The sequence below is a fragment of the Cyprinus carpio genome, chromosome A12 (genome assembly GCF_018340385.1).
Source record: "Cyprinus carpio isolate SPL01 chromosome A12, ASM1834038v1, whole genome shotgun sequence".
Classification (NCBI taxonomy): domain Eukaryota; kingdom Metazoa; phylum Chordata; class Actinopteri; order Cypriniformes; family Cyprinidae; genus Cyprinus; species Cyprinus carpio.
This window is the reverse complement of record NC_056583.1, coordinates 15366410-15387288: the sequence shown is the minus strand read 5'-3', so window position 1 is coordinate 15387288 and position 20879 is coordinate 15366410. Positions and strand designations below refer to the sequence as shown.

General features: G+C 37.8%; 2 protein-coding genes across 7 annotated transcripts; one reads left to right on the top strand and one right to left on the bottom strand.

The window, feature by feature from the left end:
• Window positions 1-973: 973 nt before the first annotated feature.
• On the bottom strand, window positions 974-12401 carry LOC109099616 (nuclear factor, erythroid 2-like 1b). 4 transcript variants are annotated; one of them, XM_019113129.2, is made up of 6 exons: window positions 12185-12401; window positions 10440-11291; window positions 9636-9863; window positions 9382-9471; window positions 9131-9289; window positions 974-4436 (listed from the first exon to the last, which is right to left on the bottom strand). In XM_019113129.2, the coding sequence occupies exons 2-6, from the start codon at window positions 10989-10991 to the stop codon at window positions 3063-3065; spliced, it is 2403 nt and encodes an 800-aa protein (XP_018968674.1). In that variant the 5' UTR covers window positions 10992-11291; window positions 12185-12401; the 3' UTR covers window positions 974-3062. The 4 variants fall into 4 exon arrangements, with proteins under 4 accessions (XP_018968674.1, XP_042623725.1, XP_018968675.1 ...); XM_042767791.1 differs by lacking the exon at window positions 12185-12401 and adding an exon at window positions 12036-12166; XM_019113130.2 differs by lacking the exon at window positions 12185-12401 and adding an exon at window positions 11619-11999.
• Window positions 12402-14559: 2158 nt separating this feature from the next.
• On the top strand, window positions 14560-19286 carry LOC109099614. 3 transcript variants are annotated; one of them, XM_042767788.1, is made up of 7 exons: window positions 14560-14979; window positions 15100-15204; window positions 16958-17023; window positions 17137-17242; window positions 17326-17582; window positions 18336-18522; window positions 18613-19286. In XM_042767788.1, the coding sequence occupies exons 1-7, from the start codon at window positions 14893-14895 to the stop codon at window positions 18777-18779; spliced, it is 975 nt and encodes a 324-aa protein (XP_042623722.1). In that variant the 5' UTR covers window positions 14560-14892; the 3' UTR covers window positions 18780-19286. The 3 variants fall into 3 exon arrangements, with proteins under 3 accessions (XP_042623722.1, XP_042623723.1, XP_042623724.1); XM_042767789.1 differs by having other exon boundaries at window positions 14563-14979; window positions 15103-15204; XM_042767790.1 differs by having other exon boundaries at window positions 14872-15008; window positions 15103-15204.
• The last annotated feature ends 1593 nt before the right edge of the window (window positions 19287-20879 follow it).

Here is a 20879-nt window from a genome sequence, read left to right as displayed (position 1 = left end):
ATCACGTGTTAGAAAAAAGGATCAGTGAACTTCTGAAGGATCATGTGAAAAATAAATTATATTTTAAAATATAGCCTATTACAATAAAAAAAGTTAATTTAAATAGTAATATTTCACATTGTTACTGTTTTACAGTTGATTAAATAAATATTATGTGAGCATCAGAGACATCTTTAAAAAAACATTAAAAATTTTTACTGATCCCTACGGAGCCCCACACATGGCATGCAGGAAAAAAATAGTAGGCTAAATCGTGCGCACAATTTACTAATTCGTTCCTTCAATGTACTAAAACGTGCACATGATTACTATTGCGTTCCCTCGATTTACTATTTCGTTCACTCGATTTATAAGTTGTGCGCACGATTTACTAATTCGTTCCATCGATTTGCTAAATTGTGTGCACGATTTAGCAAATCAATGGAACGCAATAGTAAATCGATGGAACGCAATAGTAAATCGAGGGAACGCAATAGTAATCGTGTGCACGTTTTAGTACATTGAGGGAACGAATTAGTAAATCGTGTGCACAATTAATTTTTTTTTTCTTGCATGTCATGTGCGGGGCTCCGTAGATCCCAAAATGATGGAAGGTAGTTTATATTTTAAATGTTAACCAAATATACTGATTTTTTTATTTATAGTATGTTCATTTATATTAACCTAGATTAATGCTGTAAAATTGCAATGTTCATTTAAAACAAATCGCAAATTAAAGTATTACCCCACAAAGAGTACCATTTTACCAAGAATTGAGAAGTGAGCAGCACACTGAAGCTGATATATGCAAAAATTGAGTTTCGCTAGCAACAAAGACAAAATCATTCATATTTATATAGATATCAGGAGTTTTTGCAGTATTACCAAATCCTATGACTTTTTTTTAAAATACATTTTATTTTGCCATTTGTTTATAATCACAAATCTTCTCAATTTTTTAAAAAAAATAATAATAATAAAAAAGAAAACCAAGGAAATGAAACAAATGTTTATTATAATTAATAAAAGAACAATTCCAGATTGCTAGCAAATCTCTCAACACAAGTCATATAGGAATACTCTGAACAGGCAAATTCAAAGAAGGTGCAAAAAGGCCTGGCTGAACCAAGCAATTAGGACAAGAGACATACAGAAAACAAATAATTTACAAACCGAACAAGACGAACAAAAACAGCAGTGCTTAATGGCAAGTAGTTATGACAATTGTAACAGGGATTCAAGGTTCATCTAAGTGAATGAATCGCTCGTCTTTTTTCATTATCTCTACCTAGTATTTGTAACCAGTAACATAAAGATTGTCTCTTTTCCATTTCTGAGACAAAAAATTACCATGTCTTGCATATTTATTCGTGTCACACCAAAACAGACACTGACTGTGTCTCATGGTGCTATATGAACAGTGTAGATGGAAACGACAGAGAATGACAGAAGAGGATGAAGATGAACAACATGTAAATTAGACATTCACACCAGTATTATTGTTTTTTTTTTTCTTCTAACCATTCATTGATATGTCAGTGTATAAGGTCAGCTGTATCCTCAGGCTGCAGTAAAGCACAATCCAGTTGGTTATTGGCACAAGCTTAACTGCTTTAATTTGCCAGGAGACCATTCATGGCTTCACTCACTTAGCAATGAAGGTACTTTTACTAAAAGTAGTGTATTGGGTTAAAGAAAAACGTCAGGTTCACGTCACATCAAAGTTAAGACACTGATCCAGCTAATGAGAAGTTGTAGCTTAAATGTAATAATGACCTATGCCTGCTACTATTTGTATATTTTGGTGAGAATTTTATTCCTTTTTCAAATGACAGTACAACTGTAACAAAAGCATCTCTTAAAGTTCCTCCACTGCAACAGACAAAAGCCACTAAGTTGCAGTAGCAACAGAGCATTTTGACCTGCAACAAAGGCTAAACATTATGAACTTTAAAAGCAAATGACTCCGTTCGTTTCAATTAATCCTGTATTCCAAGACACATTGGACTAAATCACATGATTCAGGAACAAATTGCACTGATGCCACTCAGGTGTCCATGTCTGATGGCTTATTAAAGTTTATGCACATGGAAGAGAGTTACATTAAAAGCTGTCAGGAAGGCCTGAGAGACCCTTTCCCCAGCAGTAAAGGAAAAAAGCTTATAGGCAAACTACAGTGTTGATTGACAGTGCTGAAAAGGGTACAGAAGCTGATTTATTAGTAATAATGCAGTGTTTCCATCCTCCATCTGTACCTCCAATGCTTCTCATCAAGCCAAAGCTAAATTCAAACTCACTCTTTAGTGGTATTTGTTTCGCTGTCCCAAGTTCCTTGGCAAATGACATTGACTCTCCAGGGAAATTTCAGGTGAGTTTGCTGTCCAATAAGACTAACAAACTTATTTTGTTCTTTTTTTAAGTGAAAACGTGAATTTGGATCCACGGAGTGACCTGGATGATTCGTTATGGGAACAAGACAACAGCACAACACAACCTTTGGTTAGTATTGGCATGCCTGTAGTTTCTTTTGGCTTCACTTCTAGCGTTCAGTAGACTCTTTTTTTTTTTTTTTTTTCCAGCTCTCAGCTGGATCTTGCTCACCCACCATTGAAATCCCAGGGCACGCACAAACACAGCATGGGCTAATGCTGTAAATGTAACAATTTTTGCATCCTCATGGTCAATGTCATCTTAGTATGGTGTATTATTGTCATCGACTACATTTTTGGGAGCATTCCTGAACAGTTCTTTTAATTAAGAACATTTGGTTGGTGTCCCTCATGACCTCAAGTTCTTGACAGTTCTTTCAGTTGGCTTCTGAAAGTATCCTGTTCGCTCGGATCTTTCTGTACATCAATGAGAAATCAGTACAACATACAGCACGTCTGCTTTAATGCCACTTTCAGGAGAAAACTTCTGAACCAAAAAGGAACAAAGAAAACCCAATGCAGGAGGAGTAATCAATGATGCAATTTTCTTCTCCTCGCTAGAATCGTTTCAAAGAAAAAGGCTTCCTTTGCCTTTCAAAATACTTTGTATGGTAGTGCCTTTGCGAAAAATAAAAGGGCAACAGTTGGAGTTCCTCACTTCTTTTTGTCCTTCTGCTTCTTGTCAGGCTTGCTGCTTTGTTCTGTGGTCATGTTACGAGGCATGAGGAGAACGCCATCAGGGCCGTACTGCAGAGAGTACTCGCTGGCCGAGTAGGGTCTGCCTTCCTCGTCCCGCAGCTGTGCGAACAATTCCTGGGTAAGGCTTTGAACTTTCTGCTTCGTCTGTCTGATGCACTTACAGTATTCCATCTTCTCCTTCAGCAGCTGAGCCTTTTCACGTTGCAGGTCTTGCACGCCCTCCTCAAGTTTGAGGATGGTGTCTAATTTGCGTTTACGGCAGTTTTGTGCCGCCATTTTGTTCTTTCCGCGGCGGCGGATGTCGCGAATGAGCGAGAGCTGGTCTTCATTGAGATGGTGCTTGGCCAGAAGCTCATTGAACTCCTCGACAGGGAGGTTAATGATCTTGTCATTGGAGAATGGGATGTCCATGGCCCTTGCCCTACGTTCATCACGGCTAGACTGCCTGTCAACACAGTCTTGTGGTGGCTGGAGCTTTGTCTGCTGCAATTGCTTGTCTCTACCTTTCTTGCTGGAGGATGTGGACAGTTGAGAGCGCTCAGAGTAGGATGATGCCAGTGGTAGATTGTAGGTGTGGTTGTGATTGACACTTTCCAACTGTGGTATGCCATGGAACTGAGAGGGATCTTGGTAGCTCATGCGGCACAGCTTGCTATACTCCGGTTGGTAGCCCCCGACAGCTCCTTCATCTGCTTCTGCTGTGGCCGCCTCTGAATCGGTGCTGTAGCCAACCGCTCCTTCCTCTGAGAATGTAGCCGAGGTGGATGAAGACGATGCGGCTGAGGAGCAGGATGTCTCTGAGTTGCTAGGAGAGGCTGGGCTATGGCTGGAGTCCAGTGAAAGACCGGAGTCTGAATCGAGCTCATCCTCGAGCTGAGAAGCCTGGTCTTGGCTGAAACCCTCTTCCATTGCAAGGTCTAGCAGGCTAATTTCATCCAGCATAGACTCTTCCAGCAGGCTGGAAAATGGATCTGGCAGCACTGGAGTGGTGGTTAGATTAGTTGTACTGTTTAGAGGTGGTGGGAGAAAAAGACCGGTCAAGTTAGTAGCTCCAAAGGTTGAATTGATGTTGGAGGAGTTGCTAGAAGAAAGCCTGACTAAGGTAGGCCGCTGTACCACGGTGGAATCCAACTCGGGGTTGAACAATGGTGGAAAGTCCTGGCTGCAGCTGGGAAGCGAAGCCTGGTGGAGACTGACATCCTGGTTAATGAGAGTGGACCGTGGAAGTCCAAAACTTCCTACTGTGGCTGAGTCGGTGGTGCTGGCATTGCTGTTATTGGGGTCATTATTCATGGTGACATTTACTGCAGTATTGTTCACCTCCATGTCCTATAAAAAGAGGTACTAAATGTTAGACTAAGTTTAATGGTGTGATGCTCATGACTATTGTCCAATATATTCATTCACTTAAACAATGACTTGGACATATATTAATTTATATACAGGGCTTGAATTGGGGGGGAGGGGGGATGGGTGGGCTCCACCTAGTTGAGGAAAAAAAAAAGACAAAAAGCATGCCCTCTGTAAAACCACCATTGCCCCTTACCATCCCTTTTAGATTTAACAATGCTGTGTATTATGTAGGCCTAAAACATATAGTGCAAATTAAATAGTAATATTCTCTAGGTATTAAAATTTATAAACTAAATAACAGCGATTGGCCAATCAGAGCTCAGTATTAACAAGCTGCGTGCAAGCTCCCGCATGGTTTCATCATTTTTCGCGCAAAATGTTTAAAGCGCAACTTCTGACATTATTTAAAAACAAGACAACATAATAAGGTATGATATTTCCTTCATTAAAATTTAAAGACATTCCCCTGACATAATGTTACTGTGCTGCTGTACTACGTGTGACTGTGAGGACAAGGGACGATTCTGAGAGAGAGACGAGGGATGCGATGCATTCAGAAATAATCACCCTGTTCTAATTCACACAGCTGTCATTATCAAGTATGTCACTGACATTGCAAAAAAAAATTAAAAAATTAAAAACAAAAGGTGTCCTGAGAGTGAAAAAGCATTCATTGCATGATGAAGCCTATTAGAATGCAGTTAGAATGCCTCTATAATTCAAATAATGAAAGAAAAAATATCCCTCTGTGAGTTATTTTTTATCTTTATTTGATATAGTTAAGTAATATCACAGAAGAATCAGCACGTGTAAGTGATCACAAATGTTAAATTAATTTTATACAGCAGTTCAACAGACAAGTGGTTAATTGAGTTACATTTTAGTCAAATTTTGTCTTTTTTCCTCTTTTGCAAATGAATAGTTCCAAACAATGCTGGAGCTGAGCTGTTGTGCGTCTTAGAGCAACACTGTGGTGTATCTTTCCTGAATGAATCTGTTTTTGAACGAATCAAGCAAGCCCATTATTCAATGATCCATTCATAAAGACACTCGACTTGCTTTGATTCTAATTGAATCAGCCATTTTGAAAGAATCGTTTGATTGAAGGATTCAATGAATCATTCATTAAAACAGACATTTGCCACCACCTACTGGCAGCTTTAGTGTCATATTTATTTATCCATGACAAGCCTAAACCAGCACAAATACACACATCTTATTGACAGAAATGTCACCAAAAATGTTATATAATTTTTGTCAATATCGCACACCCCAAAATAAGGGGCATCATTTAGTCATCTGGCACACAGACACAGAGATTGTGTAAATGCATGTGTGTGTGTGCTTTGATTTAACCTACATTGTAACACATTGTAAAACTTTTGACACACAAGAAAACAGCTCATATACCATAGCTCATTTAATAAAGCATATGTTTTGGTAAATATAAATGTGTTTAAAAATTTGAATCTTGCCCCACCATCCCACTTGAATTTTTATTTATTTTTTACAATTCAACCACTGTGTGTGTGTGTGTGTGTGTGTGTGTGTGTGTGTATATATATATATATATATATATATATATATATATATATATATATATATATATATATATATATATATTTATGATTTTTTTTTTATATCATATCCCTCATGATGCTGTGTCAAGGTCAGTTAGTCAAGGTCAGATACAATGCAAGGTTAGGTTTTAAAATGCCATGTGATTCCCCAAAAGCTTGGGGTCTTATTTATAAAAATAAATATATATATTTTTTAATAATGATTAAGATTTATACACTCACAGGTATTTAACCATTTATCTACTTGGCTCAAAGTTCAAACGGTGGCACAAGTCTCGGTCACGTGACCACTAAACAGCGCTGAGAAGAACAAAAAAGACTGTGTTGATGTAATTTAAACTAGTTTGTTTTTTAAATGTATTTTTTTATTATTATTATTATTTTATAATGTTCTCTGAGGTTCACTTATAATGTTAGTTTGATTTTACATTAAAAAAAAAATCATAATTTAGAAGTAACAGGCTATTTTCTATCCTGTTTTTGAGCCTCTGTTTTTATAGGCGGGGTGCATTCAAGACTTGCAAGTAAACAACCACTGCTATGATTGTTATAATTTCGGGATGACAACACGTGACATTCTACTCGGAGCTGTCGCGGAATTATGCTTTTCTATAGCAACACCATCAATGCCTAAACAGAACCTGCGGTGGTCAGGTGGTGCGGTGGTCACGTGGTACAAGTTGTAGCTCTCAGAAAACTCCCGGATGAAAGAGTTGTAATTACGAGTTCTACGAGGACATGAATGCTTTTTACAAGTTGGAATCTCATAATTACGGGAATTCCGATATGGCGTGAATGCACCTATACTCTGAAAACAACATGGGTCATTTGGGTTAAAAACATAAATACACAGTATATATATCAAATGGTCTGGAACAGACAATGAAGTAGTGGTAAAAGCACTTTTATTCCTACTTCTGTGTTGCAACATTAGTGTTGGATCCACACAAGTCAGACTCAGACTGCATTATCATTTACTTTCAGTCTCTCTGAAAAGCCTGCATCATACTGTCTTGTTTAAAATAATCAATTACAAAGTAAAGCAAACAAAATTAGCTCTTTGCTAATTTTACCTGGTATTAACACCAGACAACAGAGAGATTCTGATTCGGCGATTCTGTCTACACTGGATGTGGCACGGACTGAGTTTGACACAACAAATCTCCGACAGTAAACTGATGTCCCACTCTATTTCTGACATACAAGCAGAAATGGATTTGCAACATGATGCAACAGTGCTCGCATCCGACGTAGATATGTTATTAGGATCACAAGTAGGGTTGGGTATCATTTTAATTTTATCGATTCCAATTCTTATCGATTCCTAGTTTCGATTCCAATATAAAAAATCCAACATAAAAAAAATTAAGTCAAACATTTATTCTGTCTTTTTACAAAGCATTTTGTTGCAGCCAAATAACATGAGCAAAAATCGGCAGCCTACAGAACACTGTAGAACACATTTTGCCTATGCTTTAAAAAAATACCACAGCAAAAACTGATTAATAGATTAATATAAATTTCAAATATTAAAGTGTTAAAGACAAGTAAACAGTCAGTAATGAGATAGGAACAAACAAATCAATTAGCAATATCATAAATAAATACAACTGAACAAAATTTCAGGTACAGAAACTGTAATTATTTAGTTAGTTTTTAAAAAAGTAAAAAAAAAAAACTGCATAGTTTTCTTTTCATAAATAAAATATAGATTAATCAATTAAAGTTATTAAATATATTCAGTCAAGATCAGTGAACGATTATCTTTTGTTCTTTGATTAACATTAATGACAGGCAGCGCGTTTATTAGGCTGCTGTCTCTTTAAGCACGCAGATCTAAAAATACTGTACATGTGTGTTTTCTTTCTCATTTGTTTACGTTCACGTAAGACAAAAACTGCTGTGTTTATGATGATATACTGATATAGTTATCTGCATATTGGCCGACAAATATGAAAGAAGTCAGTTTCGGCCCAGAACAACCGTTTCTACAGTGGAAATACACAGACACAAACCGGGAACCCGTACCGCCGACCGCTGTTCTCTGTGCTCGTGCTTGCGCTTCGTGTGCGCAGCATGCAAACAGAGCACAAGTTCTTTTTGTTCCTGCACTTAATCGTTTTTAATCAAATTTGTTCACATGTTTTTATGGTATACTGACCTGTTATATGTCAGAAGATTCATGGGAAATTTGATTTATAACCAGATGAAACGGCACTGACAAACAGGAGAAACACTGTGCACAACAATACAGTTCAATCTACAAATCTTTACTGTAGTAATACTAACTGGCAGTAATTAATAAGTAGTGGCAGAAATTTGGAATATTCATATTAAATATTATTATATTATTAATGTAGACAAATATTAAAGGAGTAATGGAATATAATTACAATATATATATTTTTTTGATTAAGCTATAGCATTTGTGCATTCATACTAAATTTATTTAGACTACTGTTTATCATTCAGATACCTAGAAACCATATAGTTATATTTCTACCATGGTATTGAAGTGGTATATGTGAGGTTTTGACTGTGGTTATCATGACCTAAATGTATGCTACTATGGAACACCAGTGGTTAATTCTATTTAAAACTCAAACCTCAGATGAATTAAATTTCACCATATGAATACGAGGTTGTTACAATTTTTACAGATATTGCTGTTTTTGATAATGAACATAAATTTACATCTACATCCTAACTCAAGCTACTACTACTACTGTCTACTCAAGCTACTGTCAAATGTGCATTTCTAAGAGGTAAAACGTGAAGTGTTTGTCATGCTCTGACCATGAAGAGAAGTTTAAAAGCATAATTAATGGTCTGGTTTCTACAACTTTCACTTAGGAGCAAAAATCTTAAAACTTTTTTATCGGGATAATTACTGATATCAACTGATATTAAAAATTTCATTGTGATAATTTTTTTGACCATATTGCTCAGCCCTAATTTAAGGTTTAAGGAAAATGATAATATCCTTTTAAAATGATATTTAATTTGATACTATTATAACCACTGTGACTGAGCAGAGTATTAGGTGTATATATTTCCTTCATTGACTTTTAATGAAATAAATTCACAAACCTGCAGTTCCATTATGGACATTATATCCTGCCACTGCTGCTCCAGGTCTAGTGGTGAATCAGACTGTGACAGAGGGGCTTGCAGAGGGATCTCTTGTGATGTTGACGGCGTTTCCTCAGTTGGAGCTCTAAGCTGTGAGGTGGATCCAGTGGCCTGGAACTAAAGAGAGAAAAAGACCATGTAAAATGATAATCAAATAAAAAACTGCCAAGTTTTAATCTGTTATGTGGCATGAATTTCACTGTCGCTACCTCTGGCTCTTCTCCAAATGGAAAGGTGGCCTCCAGAAGCCTCAGACATTCCTGCAGGGATAATGAAGTCTGAGCACCAAGACTGGTAAGCTAGGAAACACAACAAGAAAAGTCCATGTTATTCCAAGGCTGACTCAAAATCACTTAACATCTACAGCTTACCAGCCTTTTTGAATAATCTAAAAGCATTATTAACCAAAACCTTGCTGTGCTCCTCACACCTCCCTATAATCCTAGCATATTACAGCACATACCTCCGTAGGTATGCTCTCTCCTGTCTCTCCATCAACATGAGTTAGGCTCTGCACTGCTTGGAGATTAAGTCCATTTCTCCAGCTTTCCTCTCTTCCACCTGCCTCCTCGTTTTCTTCATTAGGTTTATCAGCCTCACTCTCCTTCTGCCGACTGCTATAGTTAAATACTTCTCGGCCAGCACCAAGGTCAATATCCTGCCTCCAAAGGATGTCTATGAGGTCAATGTCCTAGAAATATATCCATTACAGGGGAGTGTCATAAAAGGTCTAAGATTACAGAACATCAGTAGATAATTACATTTAATGAGGGACATGATGAGGATTCATCAGCTCTTATTTGGCTAATTGTCCCAAGCATGTATTCATAAATAAATCACAAAGGAACCACTTCACTATCAAAAATTTAAATGCTACATGCTCCTGACAAAATACTACTACTACAATCTCTATTTTGATTCAGTGCACTATTTGTACCACATGTCAAGCTGTAACATTGCTTGAAAATGTAATATTTACATTACTGTTAACCTAAAAACATTAACATTAGCACAGCTACCTAGTTTTAAGAGATAGAAAGCTCTATCGATGAGACCACACCCTGTCCAGCCACTATTGTAAGTGCTCATAATGTAGATTAAGAATACTACTAGCTCACATACAACGCTCTTAATAGCCACTGTGCAATATGTTTAATCTAATGGCTAGAGATAACAGCATGACACGATTCTCTCCATGAGGAAATCAAATACGAACCAATGTCAATCTAATTACAGTAGGCTAAGCTAAAACACACATCTACTGTACCTCTTTGGAGAGGTCGTCACTGTTTTCTCTCTCCCCTTGCTCCTGACTGTCCTCAGGGGCCACGGCTCCCAGGCTGTCCTCTCCGCTGAGGCTGTAAGTGGTCTCAGAAGCACCGCCAGCCCCTCTCATGGCAGAGGCTTCAGAGTTGTTCACGTCCTCCAGGCTGCCCCCATTGTCCAGGGCAATGCTGGGGCCGGACTGACTGGTTGCCGAAACCACAGTCTCAGGGTCACGATGCACCAGCCAGGCACTAAGCTCAGTGCTGGGCACACGCAGATGATCCAGGGAGCGCACCTGGTTCAGAAGCCGACGAGTGGCGAAAAAATGGTCCAGGTCCACACTTTTAGGATGGATGCCATAGCCGTCCAGGGTGTTACGGAGATTGTGGAACTGCGTCTGGGTGTAGGCCGAGCTGGGGCCCAGGATGATCTCATGGAGTGGGGGGAGCTGATTGTTTAAATAAGTGTCCAAGTCCAGCCGTACCCCAATTAGGCTCAGGAGGATAGTGAACTGAATAAGACCCTCTGTGAAGTACTTTTTCAAGTAAAGCATTTCTTTGCAAAGGAACAAAAAGAAAAAACTCAAAAAGGAACTAAAAAGCAAAAACAAAAAATTACACACAAACAAATGTCAAACCCACTTAAGGTTACGGTCAGCCTTGAATACGATAGAAAATCAAAAGCAGACACAAGATAAAAGGACGCTCGCTTTGTGTCACAGTCATGTGCTTCTAATAAAACAGAACTAAAGGTGAAGATAAATCCTCTTTTGTTGTCTTTGAAGAAAGTTTTTTCACCCAAATTATATCCAGCGTATATATTTGTAAGCATGCACTTTCAAAGTTCACCAAGCCTGCATAGAGAGAGAAGAAAAAAAATTAATCAAAAATTTACAATAAAATTATTAGCAATTAAATAATAAATGTTCCAATCGCAAGTAAATTGCAATTAAAGCTTAATCAGTTAAAGAACATCAAAGATGTTTGCATTATAACCTAGTATAATACATAAATTTACTTTCAACTTTCTAACGTTAACACATCCAGATTTATGAAAGCACATCAGAAACCACAACAAAGTGTTTGCAACACAACCTAATCATAACAATACAGTGACAATTTAGTCTTACTATGAAACTGTTATTATAAAACATTAATGACCTCCCACCACATACACCCACCTCACAATCACACCCACTTCAATCCATCCATCCCTGTAACCCTCTAATAACCAAAAGTACGCAAAGAAATCGCGCATATTCGCCACCAATAAACTCTAGATCGGTGACTGAGCTTCGGCCTAATGTCATTCACTGCCTACATTCATCTCTTCCAACTCAAACACCATCTAAAAACAATTAACTTGTCCAAGCACTGTGAAGTATTGACCTCTTACACTTCCGCTATCATAGCCCAGCAGCCCGTTAGCAACAAGTGGCGCAACAGCCTCTGATTGGACAAGATATCCGTCACTCATTTTTTTCTCCGCGCTACAGCCAATAAAGAGGCGGGCCCTGACGAGGATCTACCAGGGACACTGAATTACTAATAACAACTTTTATTAAATACACAGTTCTTGTCAGCTGGTTAAACCTAACCGTTCAAAACGGTTCCTTCAGTTCAAGCAAAGCTGTCATGTGCATTTGCAGCAGCCGCGCTGACACACACTCCCACATTCGCAATTTCGAAAGCTATAGCTAACTTAGCACGCTAGCATAGCATCAAAATAGTCCGTTTTCATACTTACTCAGGAAGAGTTTACTGACAAATGACTCCGAATGCCTCTATATGCATACACAGCCACTGTCATCAGTCACTTCTAACTAACTACACACTTATTCCCTTAAAACTCTATATGGTTATCACTCCCCTCTCGCTTTGAATGGCCCACCATGACTTGCAGAATTTCCTCTTGCCGACAACTTGGCCGAAACTGAGGCGCTGAAACATGCTGCCACTGCGCACGCGTAGAATATTCTAGTGCACATACGGGATGAGATCATTCATCAAAATCCCCGGTTGTATACAAACCTATAAATAAAACTTTTGTTTAATAGCATAAAAACTGGTATCTGTCTATTTAACATCTATTAGTTGTCCCGCCTTTATTTTTCTTCACTTTCTTGATGCTCTCCGTGGGAATACAATATTGGCAAAATTTGCAATATTCTAAAGTGGTATCGTACTGAAAGCACTAAAACACTGGCCGGAAATATTCCGATACCGAGATTAATAAATGGATCATGCTTTATGCCAAAAAAAGTAATGTATTATCATAGAGTGCTAGTTGTCACACTTTTTACTCAAGTGACTATTTGTTAGCGTAGGCTTATCTTTGAAAGTAAATTTTTCATTGGCCCATAAAGTCTAGGCTACATTTCTGCTGACGTTTAGAAAAATGCATACCGTTCATTTCTACATTTTTTTGACCTCACTGACTTGATTCTACATATTAAGTTGTCACGTGTCACCAGCCATTAAATAAATAGCCTCATCAACTTTTAAACATTAAAACAATTATGAAGCACACAAAATAGCAAACAGATCAAAGTAACTTAAGTTGCAGTGTATTTTGTAGTAAATTCATTGTATTAAATTATATCACTTTGAACAGCCTGACTCAATAAAATACTGTACTGTAAAATGCGTTTATATACACAAGATGGCGCTCATTGAACGTGTTTAACAAAAACCGGGGTCACTTGCGCTCTATAACAGGGTTCAAGATTATCTCTTTTTTTATGCTTGATGAATTTTGAATTATAGCTATTTTGTTTTTTAAAGGTGTTTAATGCATAACTACATCAAACATACTTCTTTGTGTCAGATGCTTGCATCAGTCAACCTTGAGAGACAGTGGGGAAAAGAACTGAATGCCAACTCACACTTCTATATATATATATATATATATATATATATATATATATATATATATATATATATATATATATATATATATATATATATATATATATATATATAATTTTTTTAACTGGAATTTCTCAATGCATATCTCAATGTGAGAATGTGAGTTGGCATTCAGTTCTTTTCCCCACTGCCTCTCAAGGCTGACTGGTAGGCTGACTGACACAGTGAGAATTACATATAAGAGCCCTTTTAACTTTGGATTGCAATTTCTTTTGAGGCCACATTGAATGTTCAAGTATGAACTCTTAAAGAGACCACAGTTCATTGCCTTATATCAAAAACAAACTGTTGTGCATAAAAATGCTACATGTGTCAGGAGTTACTGAAGAAAATATGAAAGCATAACAATCGATTACTGAAGAAAAATCTTGGAAATGGAAATGTCATTTGTAGGCTGTAAACATTCAACTATTGCCATTCAAGACGTCAAGCTTTTGGATAACCATTTGGTTATCACTGGATCAGTCAGAAAATATTTCAGAGAATGTTTTTATGCTGGAAAACACTTTGAAACTTGGAAAAGAGACTGCGTGACTACATTTAACCTAAATGGTGTCACTGTTTCTTCCACCGCCTTATCAATCAATGTATTCACATTTACTTAAGGCTCTTTAAGACTTTGAAAACGAATTTTAAGAAACATCCTAGTGTGACTGTAGGTTTCCAATAATTACAAAAGCAGAAAGCTTTAATTGACCTGACCTGAAAAAAAAAAAAAAGTTCAGGAACAAAAATAAATTTGCTCTTTAATTTAATACAACGTAATAAAGGATCTCATATAAACAGTGCAAGGATCACCTCTCATTGAATCCTTCATGACGAATCTAATTTTCTCAACTGTCAGGTTTAATAATCTAAACGTGTAAATAAGACTGTAAGTTAGTTGGAAATGCCCTATTGTTTATGAGCGCGTATACAATATTTAACACATCGACTGGACGGGAAACATGAGTTAATAGAGCGCCCCTTATAAATATTTACCTTGGTAACCATAGTTTCATACCATACCATAATTACTGCAGTTGCTGTTACTACAGTAAAACTATAACTTGGATGACCAGTGCATTCAATAAAATAAATGACGATTCTTAAATCTTCTTGAACTGTCTGAAAGAATATCTATATAGATTGATCACGATTTTTACAGCAGTAACTAGGGTATTTTGGCGGAAACTAAGGTTACCATGGTAAATGTTTTGCAGAGGATTTCCTGTTGTTGTGAAGATCCGCCGTTAGATTGCATCTAGACGGGACTCGAGTTCGTGCCACGTTACGCTACGGTGCGTTAGCCTCAAATGTGTTCCTGTCATTTCTCGGTAAAGTGCTGTCTCTCCATGCGTTCACTCAAGTATTTGAGCTGAAGTAGAATAATCGAAAGGTACATAGTTGTCGGCATCTGTAGTAGATCTCCAGCGTGTAAATCTCAGAAAGAGAGAGGGATCGTGTTGTTTCAGTCTAATACGGCGTAACTGCATTATGCAGAGTGGAGCCTTTTTTCTCGATCGCAAATAAAATAATGGGAGAGAAATGAGAAGGAAAACAAAAGCGCAGCGAATTCTTGACTACGAAAATGAAGAGGACGAGGAAGAGGAACAAAAAGCGGACTGCTTCAGCGTAAGATCATCCACGGAGACGTGATTTGAGTATTTAATGTCTCATTGTTTGTTTGCAACTGTTAATGGCAAATGGTTGATCCCAGAAAATAATTAGTATCATGTCAACCCGACTGTCCAGCAGAACGGTGCACAGAAACGAAGAAAAATGTTTTCCACCAAAGAAAAAGCAGAAGAAGATAGCTCAACCGACGCCGGGCTTCAGAAGTTAACGTTAGACATGAAGGTTTGGGCTTTTTCTCATTATCAGTGTTTAATCGATGTTCTATGATGCATTTTGACTGAGAAGAAGGACAGCAAAACCTTTCTGTTTTGATTATCACAGTTGTTCCACGTCGCATTGCACGCTACAATATCACCCATGATTTACTGTTCTTGGATTACTGCTGCACTTTTCGCATCGTGTAACGATAGACTGAATGCTTTCCTATCCTGCAGCAGTGGTGTGAGGCAGGGCAGGCGGCCATGCCTGGCCGCTAATGGAGAACAATAGGGTAAAGCGTGGTACAATACACCATTTGATCAAAATACAATCGGGCGCTCCCACAACTAAAGCCCTGCACTCATTTCACTCCAAGTACAAGCTCACCAGAGGCTTAAAAGTTTTGAAATAAGAAACTTTAGAAAGTTTGAAACAATCTCTTCTTTTCAAGTTATGTTGTTGGCACCCTTATAAAAATTGACCATGGTACTTCCCCCATGGAAAACACCAGTATTGTGTGCCACGCCACAATATGGGTTCTCATTATAGAGTTTAAGAAGCATTATGTAGCTTTACTTTTGTATGACAGTAGTGACTACCTTTGCTGACAACACATCTTGAACCAGTTGTTTTGCTGGTCTTCTTTGCTGGTTTTAGATGGGTTTAGGGGACCTAGTGTGGCTTGGAGATGAGCTGAGCCATATTAACCTGTTAACTGTCACCCTGTCCCGTATACGGGACACCTACGTTTACTTCACTAAATTCCGATCTAATCATGACAAACATTATATCGTTGGAAAGGTCTAAGACTCCTAAATAGATATTTTACCAATGTTTTTTGTTAAAAAATTATGTAGGAAAAGTAATAGATTAATTTATGACAAGAGTGCACCCTCAAAAATCTACATCATAACAGGAGTTCTGACCTTGTCAAAAAAAAAAGTCTTCTTCATTGCCTTTTTCTCTGTCACACTTTAGAAATAATCAGAAATGATATATCAACTGAAAACTGAAAATCTCAAAATTCATCCTTTAAAACCCATTTTAAAATCAAGACATTGCATTACCATGAAAATGGTACATCAATACCATGTTATAAAATGTTTTTGTTCATGAATTATAAAAATTTTAGTTTGGAAAGTGCACTTTTAAGTCTATGTTCAAAAATGTGAGTGACAGGTAAGGGGTTAAACAGTTTATTTGATTTATTTTTACAGCTGGCAGGTCACCACAGTTGTATTGTAGAAACATTGACTGATATTTCAGTGGAAGCTGCTTTCCATGGTTAATTTTTTTAAGGGTAACAAGATATCAACCATGTCAATGTATATGTAAGCAGTATTAAAACTACTGTTGTTCTAAATATCAGTACGGCTGTGATTTGGATGCACTTCATAATTTAACAGTTTAACGTACATTTCAGATGAAAATTAGCCTATTAGTTTATATATTTCTTATTTGCCGACTGCTAGATTATTCCTTTTTTATTTTTGAAAAACAACAGATATTTTCTCTGCATCATGTATTACTTTCAGTCTTACACAGACTTATACAAACTGAGAGCCTATTTCTTACACCATCAAAAATAGTTGAAAGTAATACTTTATTTGTCAAACAAGCAACACACAAAATGACAGTGAAGAGAGAAACCTCAGTCCAAGCATTCATGGGGAGAGAAAACGCAATCAAATTTGAGGGCTGAAATGAGCAGTTTGTGTCAGTCAATGACAACTGACTGAGTAAATAGAAATATTAGGACTCTTTCTTGTCATGACAGGTTAATGAGCTGGATTGTTCTTCCGCAGACCTCTATGCTGACAGTCCTCCTGCTTCTGAGTCTGAGGTAGGACGCGAGTCAGTTGTGTTCAGCATTCAAGACATTTCCTTGTTGATGTGCTTGTTTGCTTACGAGACATTTGATTCTAGACCTGAGCTTGTGTGTTTTTATGATGGCAGGAGGCTCATTATTTACAGTCCTATTCGAAGAAGGAGCTCATTGCCATGGTCTTATGTATGCAGAGGGAAATGGAGGACTTGAAGGAACAACTTAGGTGCCTTACAGGTCAATAGTGTTTTATTCTGTTAGGTATTTTGATTCATTGAATTGTATAAATCAAATCTTCACATTTGATTTACTTGATACAGCATGTGGAAAGCTAGCAAGAAACCTGGAAATGCTAATCGAGAAGACCCAGATGTTGTCAAATGGGAACAACAGTACCTCTCTCGGGACCCCAGTTTCTCAAGGCACAGCACAGGCACCTGCCGAGGTGGATGCTGTGATACCAGATGTACGTTCTCCTCCAGCCATTATGAATGGGCAATGGCTGAATCAGGGTCCAGGACCGCAGAAACCTCATGAGGCCACTCAGAATGCTCTGAGGGATGGGCTCTTCACAGAGGTAGTCTATAAGAGTTATTTAGACTTTATAGTCAGAGGTTGCGCAACAAATAAACATAATTTGTAATTGGCTCATTATTTGTACAACCAATTGGGTTGTACATTTTCTGTCATGCTCTAGTTTCATCCTACTATCCTAATGTTGTAGCACTCTGTATTTTTAATATGATGCTTGCTGATATCACAAGAACTTTCAGGGTCTTTGTAATACATCTACTATAATAATTAATAATTATTAAATTATTTTTCCTAAGTTGTAGATAAAACGTATTGGAATATGTTTTACAAGAAAATACTACTTCAGTATTTTTACTTAAAAATTGCATGCTTAATTCAATAATTTATTTGTAATTTTTTTTTAATTTACTAGCAATTTCTGAGTGTTTAAAAAAAAAAAAGTCATTTAAAAGTAATCCTACAACAATTTTGTGTGTGTGTGTGTGTGTGTGTGTGTATACAGGGTGTTTTTTTTTGCCATTTTATTTTATTCTTTTTCAGTGATCTATCATTCTTTTTTTTTCTCTGTTGTTACATTGTAGTGATATATATTTTTAAAGAGGACAATTTGTGTGGCTGTACTGCTCGGTAATTTGCAAATACAAATAAAAATAGTCTTATAAACCAGTATCCAAAAGAATTGCCTGAAAAAATTGTAATACAATGTTTTTGTCATATCGGCCACTTCCTAACATACATAAAAGAAAAACTCTGTGTCTTATCAAGCTATAGTGTATTTATTTTTTTTCCTTCTCAGTTTATCACTCCTGAACTTTTGGAGAGTTGTAACACAGGCACCACTGCCCAAAAACTGACCAACGACCTTCTCCGTGGACTATACGAGAGGGAATGCCTGGCTTCCCACTCCATATCTGGAGTCGTGTACAACAAAAGAGGCCAGCCAAAGCCTGCTCTGCCCACCGAAGAGGTCCAGGCAATCCTGAGTAAGATTCTTCCCTTTAACTTTAAAGATTGTTAAAATTTAGACTAATTTGAATATATTATACCTAATTTTCAGAAATATTTCCATACAGGAACCGTTCAGTATTTCTTTCCTGGCAAGACTGACGTAGAGATCAAGGGCTACATCCGACAGAAACTGCAAAACGAAGCCAAGAGGCTGAGGAAGAAACCGTCACTCTCAGGCCAATACGAGTCTAAAGGGCTTAATCTACCGTTAGATATGATTGACCAAAATTGACACGTATGGTCGGTTAGTGGATATAAATTGTATGTTCTCCATGAAATTAGCCTTATTCAGTGTTACTTACATTTAAGAGTCGTGGACTCGAGTGAAATTAATGTGCATTGACAATAGTCCTTAAAGAAAGTCACAATGATCTCTTGCGGCAGTCGTTTGGCTGTTGGCGGTTGTGGTGTTACTGATGTGAAAATGCAAATTAGCGATTCCAGATAAGTCCAAATGTTGCATTCATGAAGGGTTTTGGCTGAAACGAGCACAGTCGATGCTTAGCTATCGAGATCTTTAGATATTAATGATGTGTCTCTGTGAACGTCTGTTTTTTTGATACTTTGTATTTAACAGATGTAGGACTTCAGGACGTACCATTGTGCGAGGTGCGTAATAGGCTGTGACTATTGTTTACATTGTACATTTTCAATGTATTTCTTATTTGATGATGTTCTTTGGTCTATATGACAACAGCTTTATGTATGTATTTTTTCGTTATTAAATGCTGAAAACGAAGGTGTGCTTACTGGTATTAGCTTTCAAATTTTATTTTTTCTTGTTCAATATGGTTTTTGGTTGTTAATGTGTGACACGATGAATTGGACGGTGGAGACTAGAGTTGGTAGGTGTATTATTATCATGTACAACGCCTTCTCAATGAGGGCCATTGAGAACAATGCAAGCTGCTTGTGGAGAGCTGGTGAGATGGAGAGAATCAATGACTGAGCGACACAGGCAGAGTGACAGCAGCAGGGGTGCTGGGCCAGTTGTCTTGGCAACCTCAGTCTTCTGGGCCACAGCAGTTTGGGTCTTACCCTGGCCATTGCCTCTGAGCATCTGCCCACTGCAGGGATGAGGGGGCTTTTTGACAAACAAATAAAAGGCAAAAAGCTTTTAGGGCCCAAAAAGAGATTAGGGCTGTCACCCAGTGGCAATTTTAGTTTTTGTTTGTTCATCAGTATGATGCTTCAGTGGAATATTTGATAAATGCTCGGACCTTTGTCTTGTTTTTCCATTCTTGTCGACTGGGCAGAAAACAAAGTGTTTTGTAATGGCTGCTTTTTTAAGCTTTTGTGTCAGTAAATAGGGGCCTGTCTGGCCTGATTGGTGGCACAGGAGATGATTGGGCTGAGCGCAACCCTCTACTTATCATAGCTTCATCAGAGACAGTGGGGGGATAGGCAGAGACAGACAAAAGAAAGGATGCGTGTGCATTTTGCAAACCAATGTGTGAATGGGCTACAGATAATATCTTGGTTAATTGTCATCATGAGCGACGATACAAAGTTTGCAGTACCAGTGTGGTTTAAAATTTGGGTCTGAAATTGAGCTGTAATGCTTCACTGTTCCTTGCCTTAGATGTAGGTGGTGTGCAAAGATGATGTCCATTAGATCCTCAATCTTGTGAGCTTAATGTGTTTCTGCCATGTGATTAAACCTGTTGCCCAGGTCAAAACAGAGACAACACTGTGATAAAACATCAGGGGAGATGTATGCTAGAGTCTTCTAGATGAGTTGAGACATAGTTCTTATGACAATCACATGCTGTTAATGTAATTATATTTTAGGGGGGTCATCGGATGCAACATGCACTTTGAACTGAAATGTGTGTTGGCAGTGTGTGTATACAACCACCCTATAATGATAAAGATCCACCCAGTGTTTTTTTTTTAATCTCGTTAAATCATTTCCTTTCTCAAATTGATGCGACCTCAGCTTTGTGTGTGTGTGTGTGAGACGTCACACAGATAGGCCCCTCCCACGATTGTTTGATTGACAGTAGCGTTTCAGCACAGACTGGACTGGCGTCTTACCTTAGACCCGCCCTGAGTGAGCTGTCATCAGTCCGCCATTGTTTCATCACAGAAGCAGATGTAGACAAGAATGACTCCTAAGCGATCGAGGTGTTCTGTTGTTGGATATAATAATGAACATAGCAGTCTTCATTTACTCCCGACATCTGAGTCACTGAAGATGCAGTGGATTACATTTGTTTCTGAAGGGAATGCGGCCCCGATCTCCCTAAATGTGTCAATGTTCACGCGAATCATTCATGATGCAGCTTCACCTCCAAAAGTGAGTTTAAGGTTTTTTTAATGAATCTTTGCA

What these genes read in the sequence shown, in the direction of transcription:
- LOC109099614 (XM_042767788.1), top strand. Translation starts at nt 14,893, where the DNA reads ATGAGAAGGAAAACAAAAGCGCAGCGAATTCTTGACTACGAAAATGAA. An exon ending in AAAAAGCGGACTGCTTCAGC is followed by an intron (nt 14,980 to 15,099) that starts GTAAGATCATCC and finishes CCGACTGTCCAG; the next exon opens with CAGAACGGTGCACAGAAACG. An exon ending in GGGATGGGCTCTTCACAGAG is followed by an intron (nt 17,583 to 18,335) that starts GTAGTCTATAAG and finishes TTTCCTTCTCAG; the next exon opens with TTTATCACTCCTGAACTTTT.
- LOC109099616 (XM_019113129.2), bottom strand. Translation starts at nt 10,991, where the DNA reads ATGCTTTACTTGAAAAAGTACTTCACAGAGGGTCTTATTCAGTTCACT. An exon ending in GTGACGACCTCTCCAAAGAG is followed by an intron (nt 9,864 to 10,439) that starts GTACAGTAGATG and finishes ATATATTTCTAG; the next exon opens with GACATTGACCTCATAGACAT. An exon ending in GAGAGAGCATACCTACGGAG is followed by an intron (nt 9,472 to 9,635) that starts GTATGTGCTGTA and finishes TGTGTTTCCTAG; the next exon opens with CTTACCAGTCTTGGTGCTCA.